This window comes from Ranitomeya imitator, chromosome 5 (genome assembly GCF_032444005.1).
Source record: "Ranitomeya imitator isolate aRanImi1 chromosome 5, aRanImi1.pri, whole genome shotgun sequence".
Classification (NCBI taxonomy): Eukaryota; Metazoa; Chordata; class Amphibia; order Anura; family Dendrobatidae; genus Ranitomeya; species Ranitomeya imitator.
Window position 1 is genome coordinate 569,007,635 of NC_091286.1, and position 12,760 is coordinate 569,020,394.

The 12,760-nt window shown below is 44.2% G+C and overlaps 1 protein-coding gene across 1 annotated transcript in view; it reads left to right on the forward strand.

The window, feature by feature from the left end:
- Positions 1-10,228, forward strand: part of KLHL6 (kelch like family member 6) — a 112,114-nt gene extending 101,886 nt beyond the window's left edge. The window contains exons 6-7 of the mRNA XM_069727781.1: positions 3,251-3,464; positions 8,003-10,228. Coding sequence (XP_069583882.1) covers positions 3,251-3,464; positions 8,003-8,304 — 516 coding nt within the window. The 3' untranslated portion in view covers positions 8,305-10,228. The remainder of the gene's footprint in view (positions 1-3,250; positions 3,465-8,002) is intronic.
- Positions 10,229-12,760: the final 2,532 nt, after the last annotated feature.

The following is a 12,760-nucleotide window of genomic DNA, read 5'->3' on the forward strand; positions in this document are numbered from 1 at the left end:
AACATTTTTCGAGCACGCCGAAGACACTCAGTACACGAGTGTGCTCAGATAACATCTTATCTGAGCACGTTTGATCATCACTATTAACAAATAATTGATTTTTCATAGGAAACATCCGTTTCACCCTGCAAACTAGCTGTTCTGTTAGGCACCGTGTGAGTGTGGCTAATTGCACGGCTGATATGCTGCCCACCCATGAGGAGCCTATGGCTGCACAATTTTGTTTCACAATCAAGTGACTGGAGCATTAGCCATGTGGCTAGCTGGATGTTTGCCAGCTCTCTTGGGGTAAGATGACACGATGTGGCTTATTGTATGGCTGAAACTCTGCTGACCTGTGTTGACAATGATAATAGTTGCAGACAACTTTGAGGTTTCATCTTTATGCTGCAGGCCAGGTCACAAAGTGCTTTTTTTATGCAATTCTGAGCAAGCAATTACTCTGTAAACACAGCAGATGGTGTCACACGGCTTTGTTCACACAACCGTATTCTCGATCCAGTTGCTGCTGAAAAAAAAAACCTGACCGCACTCTCATGTTCTTCAATGGGGATGTTCAGATGACTGTTTTTTTTTCATGCAGTCCTGATGTCTGCATAAAAAAAATTACAGCATTCGCTTCTGTATTTTGGATGAGACTCTCCCATTCATGTCCATGGGTGCGCACAAAAAAACCCAAATTGGATGCCATATGGATCATGTGTATTGGAGCCGCTTTTAATAATATATTGCGGTTCATTAGCATCAAACAGTATTATTATTATTATACATTTTTATAGCGCCATTTATTCCATGGAGCTTTACATGTGAATACGGGCAAATATAGACAAATACATTAAACATGAGCAGATAACAAGGCACACGAGTACATAAGGAGGGAGGACCCTGCCCGCGAGGGCTCACAGTCTGCAGGGGGTGGGTGAGGATACACTAGGAGAGGGAAGAGTATTTGAGCTTGTGCATTTTAATAACTGTTGATGTAAAAATGGATACCATATAGTGTGCATACGGATGGCAGAACAGATGAAAAATGTCTGGATGAAAGTCGGTCAAGTTTTTTTTAATTATTTTTTTTTATATCTATGCTCAAGTGAGTTTAGCCTATCAAACAGTCAGAGAAATATTGAAACTACATGCAGCTCCCCAGGGTCCTGGTCGTTGCAGTAATGTCATTCTTACACCAGGGGGAGTGATGTTACGTCTGAAGGCAATAAAGGAGATCACTTTACCAGGTATCACAAACCACACAACACATTTCACACTCCAGTCCACCAGGGGGAGCTATGCTCCTATTTAGTAGGGTATTCTTCACAATTAGGTAAAACTGGTGGTCTGGATAGGAAGTTAGACAGAAGCTGGCTGGACTTCACCCAGTTAGCTGCTATCTGAGCTCCACTCAGGTAGTGGGTCCCTAACAGGGGTGGGATCCTGTCGGAGGCCTAGGCAGAAGGCCACGGAGCTGCGTCGGCCCGACGTGCGGCAGCATCCTAAGAAAGAGACATTGAAGGAGAATTGTGTTGCAGAAAGTGAGAAACGAAGTCATAGCAAAAGGAGAGGAAACAAGAAGGAGTTCTGCCCTGTAAAAGGCTGCCTCCTTTCTGAGGCGTAGGATCCGGTAGCCGGAACACCGAGAGAGTCATCGTCTCCAAGTCTTGCTCCAGAGACCAGCAGGACAGCTAATTCCATATTAGTTGCCCAGGAGGCACAGTGGCAACTACTGTATAGGAGGCCGGGGCGTGCTAGAATCCCTGTAAAAAGCCTCAAGCCACCAGTCATACGGGTTGTTCCTATCCATCTGGGTGACAGAGAGAGAAAGACATAACATCTACAACAGTTGTGAGGACCTTATGAGAAGCTCAGCAGTAAGGTACTACAACATCCAGGTGCTAGAGGAAGGCTACTGATTTCCACCTGGATAACGGGATTCTGGATTTGCCTTCAGACCGGCCGGACTCTGTCTGCCCTGTGATCTGGTGCTCTGGACTGTGGACGCTGAAGCCTTCAGTAAAGGTAAAGAGATTGCAACCTTGTGTCCTCATTCTTCAAAGCGCCTCACACCATCCATCATCTACACACTGAGAAGCCCTGGGGACACACTTCACCTGTGGGAAGGTATACCAACAAGCTGCCATAACATCACCCCAACGGACCCCTTAAGGCCGGTTTCCCACGTCAGTGGCTCCGGTACGTGAGGTGACAGATTCCTCACGTACCGGAGACACTGACTCACGTAGACACGTTAAAATCAATGTGTCTCTGCACATGTCAGCATGTTTTCACGGACCGTGTGTCCGTTTGAAAAACACAGAGACATGTCAGTGTTCGTGGGAGCGCACGTATTACACGGACCCATTAAAGTCAATGGGTCCATGTAAAACACGTACCGCACACGGATGCTGTCCGTGTGCAGTCCGTGTGCCGTGCAGGAGACAGCGCTACAGTAAGCGCTGTCCCCCAGCGTGGTGCTGAAGCCGCCATTCATTTCTTCTCTCCAGCAGCGTTTGGGTGGAGCCGCATATTCATCACTGTAATGGGCGGCACCACAGGAGAAGCTGCGGCGAGGAGAGGAAGCAGCAAGGGAGACGGGTAAGTATTTTATTAACAGCGGGGGGGCGCACAGGGAGTGGAAGGGGGTTGGTGACAGGGATCTTTTTTTTAAACACCAAAAAAAAAAAAGATTTTTCATATCTTCTCTCCAGCGAACACTGCTGGAGAGAAGAAATGAATGGCGGCTTCAGCACCAGATGCAGGGGACAGCGCTTAACTGTAGCGCTGTCTCCTGCACGGTGCGTGTGGTACCCAGTCGGCACACGGGCGGCACACTGATGCAATCTTGCCATGCGCAGGTGTGTACTACGGAGGACAGAGAATGAACTTCAATCTAATATTGCAGCCAGCATGCAGCCAGCGGGTAAGTAAAGGGTGAATCAAACACCCGAAAGCCCCGCCCCTATGGCTGAAGATTATTCCCTCCGAATTCAGGTGACAGAGTCCCTTTAAAGTATTTTTTCATGAATTTTTCTTTTATGCGTTCAATTGAGCTTAAACTGGTGAAAGAGTTGACCTGCTGAAGTTAAGAAAAGCAAGGAAAATGAGCAAATGCACCATGTGCACAAGACTTTTGAAATTTTCTATATTTTGCTGCTTCTGTAAAATGCTGTGGGTTTTTTTGGCATGGGGAAAGAAAATCCCACTGTAAAAACACTACTCCTATAGCCCATTGATAGGAACTCTCTCTGTTTTCTGACAGGTGGCTCCATTAATGATCAGTGTGAGTTCATTTGCTGCAGCCAGTCTCCACAACAAGCTCTATGTTATTGGGGGTGGACCCAATGGAAAACTGGCCACGGACAAAACTCAGTGCTATGACCCGTCTACCAACAAGTGGAGTGTAAAGTCCCCAATGCCTGTTGAAGCAAAATGTATTAATGCTGTAAGCTTCCATGATCACATCTACGTTGTGGGTGAGTTGGTTTATTGTTTTATAACTTGGGATTAAAATCCTTCACCCCCTACTTCACTTGGAAAGGAGAAAAAACATGGCAGGCAGGTTAACGCCTTGTGGCATTGTCTGGTCAGGGCTAGCCTTTGGGTATGTGGTTGTACAGGTAACCTCAGCCGCTATATAAAGCGGTCCGCAGATACCGGAACCACCACAGACCTTCATATTATTTGCACAGCAGTTTTATTGAGATTATATACAACACTGCAAAAACAGCCACGACCAATCAGCGACGGGCACAGTCCGGAAGAAAATAGCCGCTCCTTACTCCCCGCAGTCAGTGCCCGGCGCCCGCATACTCCCCTCCAGTCACCGCTCACACAGGGTTAATGCAAGCAGTAACGGGCTGCGGGTACCGCACTCCGTAACCGCTGCTATTAACCCTGTGTGTCCCCAACTTTTTACTATTGATGCTGCCTATGCGACATCAATAGTAAAAAAATGTAATGTTAAAAATAATAAAAAAACAAAAATCCTGCTATTCTCACCCTCCGTAGTCCACCGAGCCGCACACGCCTGCCGCCATCTTCTGTTCTCGCGAGACCGCTAAGTCATCTGGGTAATTTCGCAATGCATCCTGGGAACAGAAGATGGCGGCAGCCGCGCGCGTATCGCCGGAGCTTCGGTGGATCCCAGGGGGTGAGTATATAACTATTTTTTATTTTAATAATTTTTTTAACAGGGATTTGGTGCCCACACTGCTGTATACTACGTGGGCTGTGTTAGATACCGCATGGCTGTTATATACTACATAGGCAGTGTTATATACTATGTGGGCTGTGTGATATACTCCGTGGGCTGTGCTATATACTGCGTGGGCTGTGCTATATACTACGTGGCTGCTATATACTGCGTGGGCTGTTCTATATATTACGTGGCCAGTGTTATATATTGCATGGCCTGTGTTATATACTACGTCGCCTGTGTTATATACTGCGTGGCTGCTATATACTGCGTGGGCTGTGTTATATAGTACATGGCTGTGTTATATACTGCATGGCCACTGTTATATATTGCGTGGCCTGTATTAACGCATCGGGTATTCTACAATATGTATGTATATAGCAGCCACATAGTATATAGCACAGGCCACGTAGTATTTGTCTGCTATATACTACATGGCTCCTATATACTACGTGGCCTGTGCTATATACTATGTGGCTGCTATATACATACATAAATACATATTCTAGAAAATCCGATGCGTTCGAATCGGGCCACCATCTAGTAGCTTAATATTTAGATTAGTGTCTGGAGTCCTTGGTTCTCAACCTGTATTTGTACCCGAAGAAATACACTGTCCTATTGATCTGTTCCTAATAGGTGCAGCACCATGCATGATCCTAGCCTTGGGGCACTTATAAAGGGAACCTGTCATTTGAAAACCCGCTGACAATCTACAGGTTAATAACATTCTGAAACCATGTAGCTGCAGTACTGAAAGCCTGGCTAGCAGGAGCACTGACTGACAGCCATCTCTGTGCTGATGCACTGCTGAGCCAGGACCGGGTTATAGCCAATGGCGGCAGGCCACACCACTGCTATGTGGCCCATGACCTAGCAGGGTCTGTGCCAGCATCGGGCCCAACTCTGCCCGGCAGCACCCAACCGCATTGAATGAGGGGGTGGAAGCCTCTGCTGACACTCCCTCCTCCATCATCATTGCTCGCACTGATGGCCCGAGGTGGGGTCTTCCTGTCATTCTGATGATGGAGGAGGGAGTGTCAACAAACGCTTCCATCCCCATCCTTCTGCCTTGGCATCTGACTTGTCAGAGCAGCAGGTGCAGTGATGTCATTACAGCGCGCCCGCTATTTTGAGATTTGTGGTGCTTAACACCTCACTCCAAGGAGACTGGAGCATTGGGTGGAATGATGAGAGGTTAATATTATATTTTTATTTTTTTTAACCACTTAGTGACCGAGCCAAATTTTTGAAATCTGACCAGTGTCACTTTATGTGGTAATAACTCTGCAACGCTTCAACAAATCCCAGTGATTTTGAGAATGTTTTTTCGTGACACATTATACTTTATGATAATGGTAAATTTTGTTCAACATTTTTTGTGTTTATTTATAAAAAATATCAAAAATTTGAGAAAAATGTTAAAAAATTAGCAATTTTCTAAATTTGAATGATTATCCCTTTAATCCAGATAGTCATACAACAGCAAACCATTAATAAATAACATTTCCCACATGTCAGCTTTACATCAGCACCATTTGTAAAATGTTATTTTATTTTGTTAGCATTTTAGGAGGTTTAAAAATGTAGCAGCAATTTCTCATTTTTTCAAAGAAATTTACAAAATTTATTTTTTTAGGGACTTATCCATGTTTGAAGTGACTTTAGGGGTCCCATATATTGGGAAACCCACAAACGTGATACCATTTTAAAAACAGCACCCCTAAACATATTGAAAACTGCTGTCAGGTAGTTTATTAACCCTTCAGGTGCTTTACAGGAATTAATGCAAAGTGGTATGACAGAACTGAAAATGTGTATTTTTACCACCTAAGTGTTGCTAACTTCTAAACAGATTACTACAGCCGTCAGACTCTAAGGCCACTATTTGGTCATGAATTGCCATGGCAAACATCAGGACAACAAAATCATGATCTGAGGGCACCAATTGTGACAAAGAAGAAGCCCCCACTCTCTGTTAACCATTTATAATGATGTAGTCACTATTGACAGCAGCATCTAAGGGGTTAAACAGATTTAGATGGTGCAAATACTGATCGTGGCTGGTACAGCAAGTTGTCAGCTATAGTGTACAACCGACAGATGCTGGATTGTCATCTGTATGGGGAGGCTATTCTCTTATATCTCAGGTCAGTTAAAAGACGTATTGGCGGTCATTAAGGGGTTAGATCAGTGATTGGTGGCCGTTAAAAGAGTATGGAGGACCATGGGGGATGCATTATATTGCATGGAGGACCATGGGGGGTTCATTATATTGTATGATGGACAATGGGGGATGCATTATATAGTATGGGGGGGCATTATACAGTATGGAAGACCATGGGGGGCACACATTATACAGTGTGGAGGACCATGGGGTGGCACACATTATACAGTGTGGAGGACCATAGTGGCGCACATTATACAGTGTGGAGGACCATGGGGTGGCACACATTATACAGTGTGGAGGACCATAGGGGCGTACATTATACAGTGTGGAGGACCATGGGGGGGGGCGCACATTATACGGTGTGGAGGACCATGGGAGTGCACATTATACAGTGTGGAGGACCATGGGGGGGTGCACATTATACAGTGTGGAGGAACACAGTTGCAGTTGTACAGTGTGAAGGTTTGTGTGGGGGGCCATTATACTGCATAGAGGACTGTGTGGGGGTCATAGTTGGGGGATCATACTGTTAGGGTCACCATACTTTGCCTTGGTGGTTGAGGTTTGGTACAGTAGGGTAATTTATACGGTGCATGTGGAGGAATTCACCATGGGGGTATCATACTGTGTTGTTTGATGGACACATTTGATGGCATCATACTTTATGGGGGCAATGAAGGGTGAATCTTGGACTTGAGCAGGAGGGACGAAATTACTATGTAAAGTTGAGAGATATTCTCTTCTGTGACCCCAGAAATTATTTATTTATGGGGCCCCATGATTTCTATGTACGCCCCTGGTTACAGTCTCACCAAGAAAATGTGTAGTTCCATCTCCTTAAAAATAATCTTCTTTATGATTCTATAAAGAAGATTATTTTTAAGGAGCTGGAACTACACATCATTTTCATGGACTCTACGTTTATCTGCAGGGAGTTGCGAGCACCTGCGGTGGTTACTGGTGAGCTGGCTTAAAGGGAACCTGTCACCTGAATTTGGCGGGACTGGTTTTGGGTCATATGGGCAGAGTTTGGGGGTGTTTGATTCACCCTTTCCTTACCCGCTGGCTGCATGCAGACTGCAATATTGGATTGAAGTTCATTCTATGTCCTCCGTAGTACACGCCTGCGCAAGGCAATCTTGCCTTGCGCAGGCGTGTACTATGGAGGACAGAGAATGAACTTCAATCCAATATTGCAGCCAGCATGCAGCCAGCGGGTAAGGAAAGGGTGAATCAAACACCCCGAAACTCCGCCCATATGACCCAAAACCAGTCCCGCCAAATTCAGGTGACAGAGTCCCTTTAAGCCCCTTTCTGTTACCGTCTCACCGCTCACTATGTGGTGACTGAAGCAGCATCGGCACAACTCTCTTCCTCCTGGCAGCCGTAAAGCTTCAGAAAGTTATCAACCTGCAGATTAACCCCATATCTGTAGGTTAATGGCGTTTTTTCACATAATAGGTTCCCTTTAAGTGAGCTTTACTTTACTTAGATACATTAGTCCAGTAGATAATTAGTAGTAGTGGATGTGCAATTATGTGTTTGTTCATTCTGCAATGTAATTAAGCATTTACACAAAGTTCAGTACAATACCAGGCAATAGAAGAAAAAAAAATCACTATATATATATATTTTTTCTTGTACAGGTGGCGCCATGAAGGCTTTGTATTCCTACAACCCTCTCGATGACTCTTGGAGTCTGGTAACGAAGTTTAGCCATGAACGGGCAAGCTGCGGGATTGCTGCATGTTGTAATAAGATATTTATCACGGGTGGGCGAGATGAGAGGAACGAGGTGATTGCTACTGTTCTGTGCTGGAATGTCGAGACCGGGAAACTGACTGAGGAGTGTGTCCTCCCTCGCGGCGTCTCCCATCATAGCAGCGTCACCATAAGAAAATCATACACGCACATCCGTAGGATCGTCACCGGAGCGGTTTCTGTGTAATCTCCAATTGCTCCATTGCTAATATTTTAATTATTTCTTAATTTATTGCAGTCATTTGTAAAATGTTTGCAGGAAGCATTTTTTTTTGTCATTGGAATGTAAAGACTTTGCTGTAATGGCCTTTATGGCTACGTACTTTTGAATATTTTTTTGTTATTTGCTCAAAATAATGTTTTCGATCTAGAAAGGGTATATCATTCCTCATTTTGCAGTCAGTGATGTGGTGTTGCTTTTCAGACTGAGACCTTTTTGAATTCAATGGAAATTCCAGGTCATACCGCAGTGAAGGAGATGTCGGACTTTAATTGGGTAATTTAATTGGGTCGGATAAGGAAAATAATTCTGCTGGTGAGATACTATATATATATATATATATATATATATATATATATATATATATATATATATCTATATATATAATTGTCTAAGGGTTTTTCCGTCTGTCTGTCTGTCTGTCCTGGAAATCCCGCGTCTCTAATTGGTCGAGGCCGCCAGGTCTCGACCAATCAGCAATGATGATTGCAATCTGCACAATGTCCAGCAATCTGGACAATGATGATTCCAGAATTCGCGGCAGACTGTGCCCGTCGCTGTTTGGTCGAGGCAACCTTTATGACATCATCGTCGCCATGGCAACCATTATGACATCATCGTCGCTGTGCCCGTTGCTGATTAGTCGAGGCAACCTTTATGACATCGTCGCCATGGCAACCATTATGACATCATCGTCGCTGTGCCCGTCGCTGATTGGTCAGGCAACCTTTATGACATCATCGTCGCCATGGCAACCATTATGACATCATCGTCGCTGTGCCCGTTGCTGATTGGACCAATCAGAGACGCGGGATTTCCAGGACAGACAGACAGAAAGACAGACAGACAGACAGACGGAAAAACCCTTAGACAATTATATATATACTAGATTGTGGCCCGATTCTAACGCATCGGGTATTCTAGAACATGCATGTCCCCGTAGTATATGGACAATGATGATTCCAGAATTCGCGGCAGACTGTGCCCGTCGCTGATTGGTCGAGGCAACCTTTATGACATCATCGTCGCCATGGCAACCATTATGACATCTACGTCGATACTGTGCCCGTCGCTGAATCAGAAACGCGGGATGTCTACGTCCTTTATGACATCATCGTTGCTGTGCCCGTCGCTTTTTGGTCGAGGCCGCCAGAGACGCGGGATTTCCTGGACAGACAGACAGACAGACGGAAAAACCCTTAGACAATTATATATATATATATATATATATTATACAGAACAGGTGCCATTCCACTTTTAATTTCATGGTAAACTTCGCTTTCGTTGTAAGCAATTGATGAACGCTGCTTGATGGATTGGAGTCTTAGTTTCACTGATGGAAGAAATTTGCTGGTGAAAGTTATAAAAAAAGAACAAAAAAACAACAACCCTATATTACTATTTTCACATATTGTGTAGTGGGAGGAAAATAAAAATTCTCTCCCAGATGGGGGGTAAAAAAAGCTGTCCCGTCACATGCGTAAAAGCAAAGGGGGGGGGGGAGTTAGGCGCTCCATGTATGAAAAGATTTCAGACAAAAACACTCGGGGTGCCGGTACTGCTCACCTAAGATACTTGAGCCTTTTTGGCTTCCCAAAAAAAATGTACGAGATTACCGTACTTTTTTTTTTCTTCCACATAGGACAGGAACTAATTTGCTTGTGTTGCTGATTGACTAGCAAAGAAAAAAAAACCTCAGAGGTTTTGAAAATGGTTGTTTTGGCTTCTCATATCTACAAGGGCAGGACATTAATGAAACCAGGTATGGTTCATGCTGTAGCATCTATTTTCCATGTTTTATTTTGCACTGAAATGTAATTTGTGAATGTACAGTATTTTGTATGATTGACATGTAAATAAAATATTGAATAAATGTGTAATGGACCAAGAAGCTACTGTATATCTTATGTTTTTTAATGTTTTTTTTAAAAATTGAATTAAAATTAAAATAGTTTCTTAAATGTGGGAAATGGAGTGAAAAATAGAATACATGCAGCTTTGTGGAGAAATGTGTTTTCATTAATGTAATTTGAAAATTTGAAGTCACAATACCACCATCCTCTCTCACATTTACACCAGAGTGCCCTGTCCCCCTTACACACCCCAACACCCACAATAACCCCGATCTCACATTTACACTACAGTGCCCCATCCTCCCACTTCAGCCCCCATAATACCTCCCATCTGCTCACATTTACCCCACAATGCCCTGTCCTCCTCTCCCACTTCAGCCCCCACAATAACCCCCATCTTCTCACATTTACCCCACAGTGCCCTGTCCTCCTCTCTCACTTCACCTCCCACAATACCCCCCATCCTCTCACATTTACCCCACAGTGCTCTGTCCCCCTAACACTTATTCTGTACAATTTTTATATTAATAAATTATAACATTTTGGAAAATATACTCCTGACCCTTCTTTTGAGGCCCTTTGTACCCAATTAGGGTTTGTTGTGTGACGTTGATATTTTGAGTTTCCGTATTGTAATTTTTTTCTTGATATCCCCTTTGGGAAAATTTGTGCTTAAGTGTAGTGAGTTGAAGACTTTTGGAGGCTGGCCTGGTGTCCAGAAGCACAGAAAAGAATCCCTTCCTCCATAAAAACCATCAAAGACTGACCGGCATTCTACAGAAGGAACAGGGGTTGGACTGCATAGGAGTGGGGTAAAGTTGTTTTCTTTTAAGAAGCCTTCTTCAGACTATTTGGCACATCTTAAAGTAAGATTGTCTTAAACAGAAAAGATGAGTCCTGTGACATGCCAAAAGTAATGTATCCTGATACTATTCATGTTTGGGGTTGCTTTCCTCCAGAGGAGTGCGCTCACTCACAATTTGTCTAAGAACACAGCTATGAGATCTACGTATCCTCCCAACATTTTCTCCCAATGATCCAGGAGCAATTCGGTGATGAACAACGCTTTTTCCAGCAAGATTGTCAACATGCCACAAGGCAAAAGTTATAACTAAGTGGCTTAGTGAGCAAAACATTGAAATTTTAGGACCATAGTCAGGAAACTCCCCAGACCTCAATTCTATTGAGAACCTGTGGTCAGTTCTCAAAAGGTGGATGGATAAACAAAAACACAGAAATTGTGATAAACTGCAAGCACAAATTAGGCAAGGATAGGTTGTTATCAGTCTTTGCCCAGAAGCAAATATCCAGCATGGCAGAGGAAAAGTCTTGAAAAATAGGAATCAACACTGTAACTATTGAGTCATAAATTTCATTTATTTGTCATTGAAAGTTTAAAACTTATGAAATTATTACAATGGAGCTTCAGTAACGATGGAAATATCTGACTAAAAGATCTAAAAACACTGAAGCAGCAAACTTCAAAAGCAAAATTTGTGTCAGTCTCAAAACTTTTGTCCACAACTGATAACAAATCCCAAATTTTAAATTATTACAGATTATGTGCATTACTAGAGATAAGTCACTGCTGTATAATTGGCATGACCAAGCATCCAGGGGTTTTCTGTTGGGATAGTGGAGTAAGCTGCTAATAGACACTTATGGCAAAGGCTTATTAAGACTCACTGATGTTGGTGGTTTGGCCAAACATAGTCTAATGCACACTGGAGCCTTAAGATTCTAATAGGTAACAACCGTATGTTCTCCCCAATTTATTCATAATCATTTTGAAGTTTTTTTTAAAGGAGTTGTCCCCTTTAAAAAGGGGACTATCATTATGGGCAGTAGCATAGCTACTGGGGGGGCTGAGGGGACCATCGCCTCGGGCCCGAAGCTCAGAGGGGGCCCACCCGGAGCTATGCTACTGTAACTGTATCAGTTACCTTCTGCAGAGGAGCATGGAGAATCGATCTTCCTGCTCTGCCGCTCGCTATGGTGCCCCTGAGCAGGCCGGGGGGGCCCAGTAGTGGGCCCCCCGCCCATCACCACACTGATGAGGGAAGGAGCGCTGCGCTCCTTCTCCCATCATCCCCTGTCAGCGTGTGGCGACGCTGACAGTGGGCGCAATGACGTCACCACCGCGTCCACTGTCAGAAGATGAGCGGGAGGTTGGAGCACCGCTGGAACAAGGAGGAAGAGAGGTGAGTATTTATTTATTGTTTTTTTTAATGGGAGCTGCCTTATACTTCAGGATCTGCCTATAAGGGTGCTGCCTTAAACTTCAGGATCTGCCTATAGGGGTGCTGCCTTATACTTCAGGATCTGCCTATGGGGCGCTGCCTTAAACTTCAGGATTTGCCTATAGGGGGGGCTGCCTTATACTTCAGGATCTGCCTATAGGGGGGCTGCCTTATACTTCAGGATCTGCCTATAGGGGTGCTGCATTATACTTCAGGATTTGCCTATAGGGGGGCTGCCTTATACTTCAGGATCTGCCTATAGGGGTGCTGCATTATACTTCAGGATTTGCCTATAGGGGGGCTGCCTTATACTTCAGGATCTGCCTATAG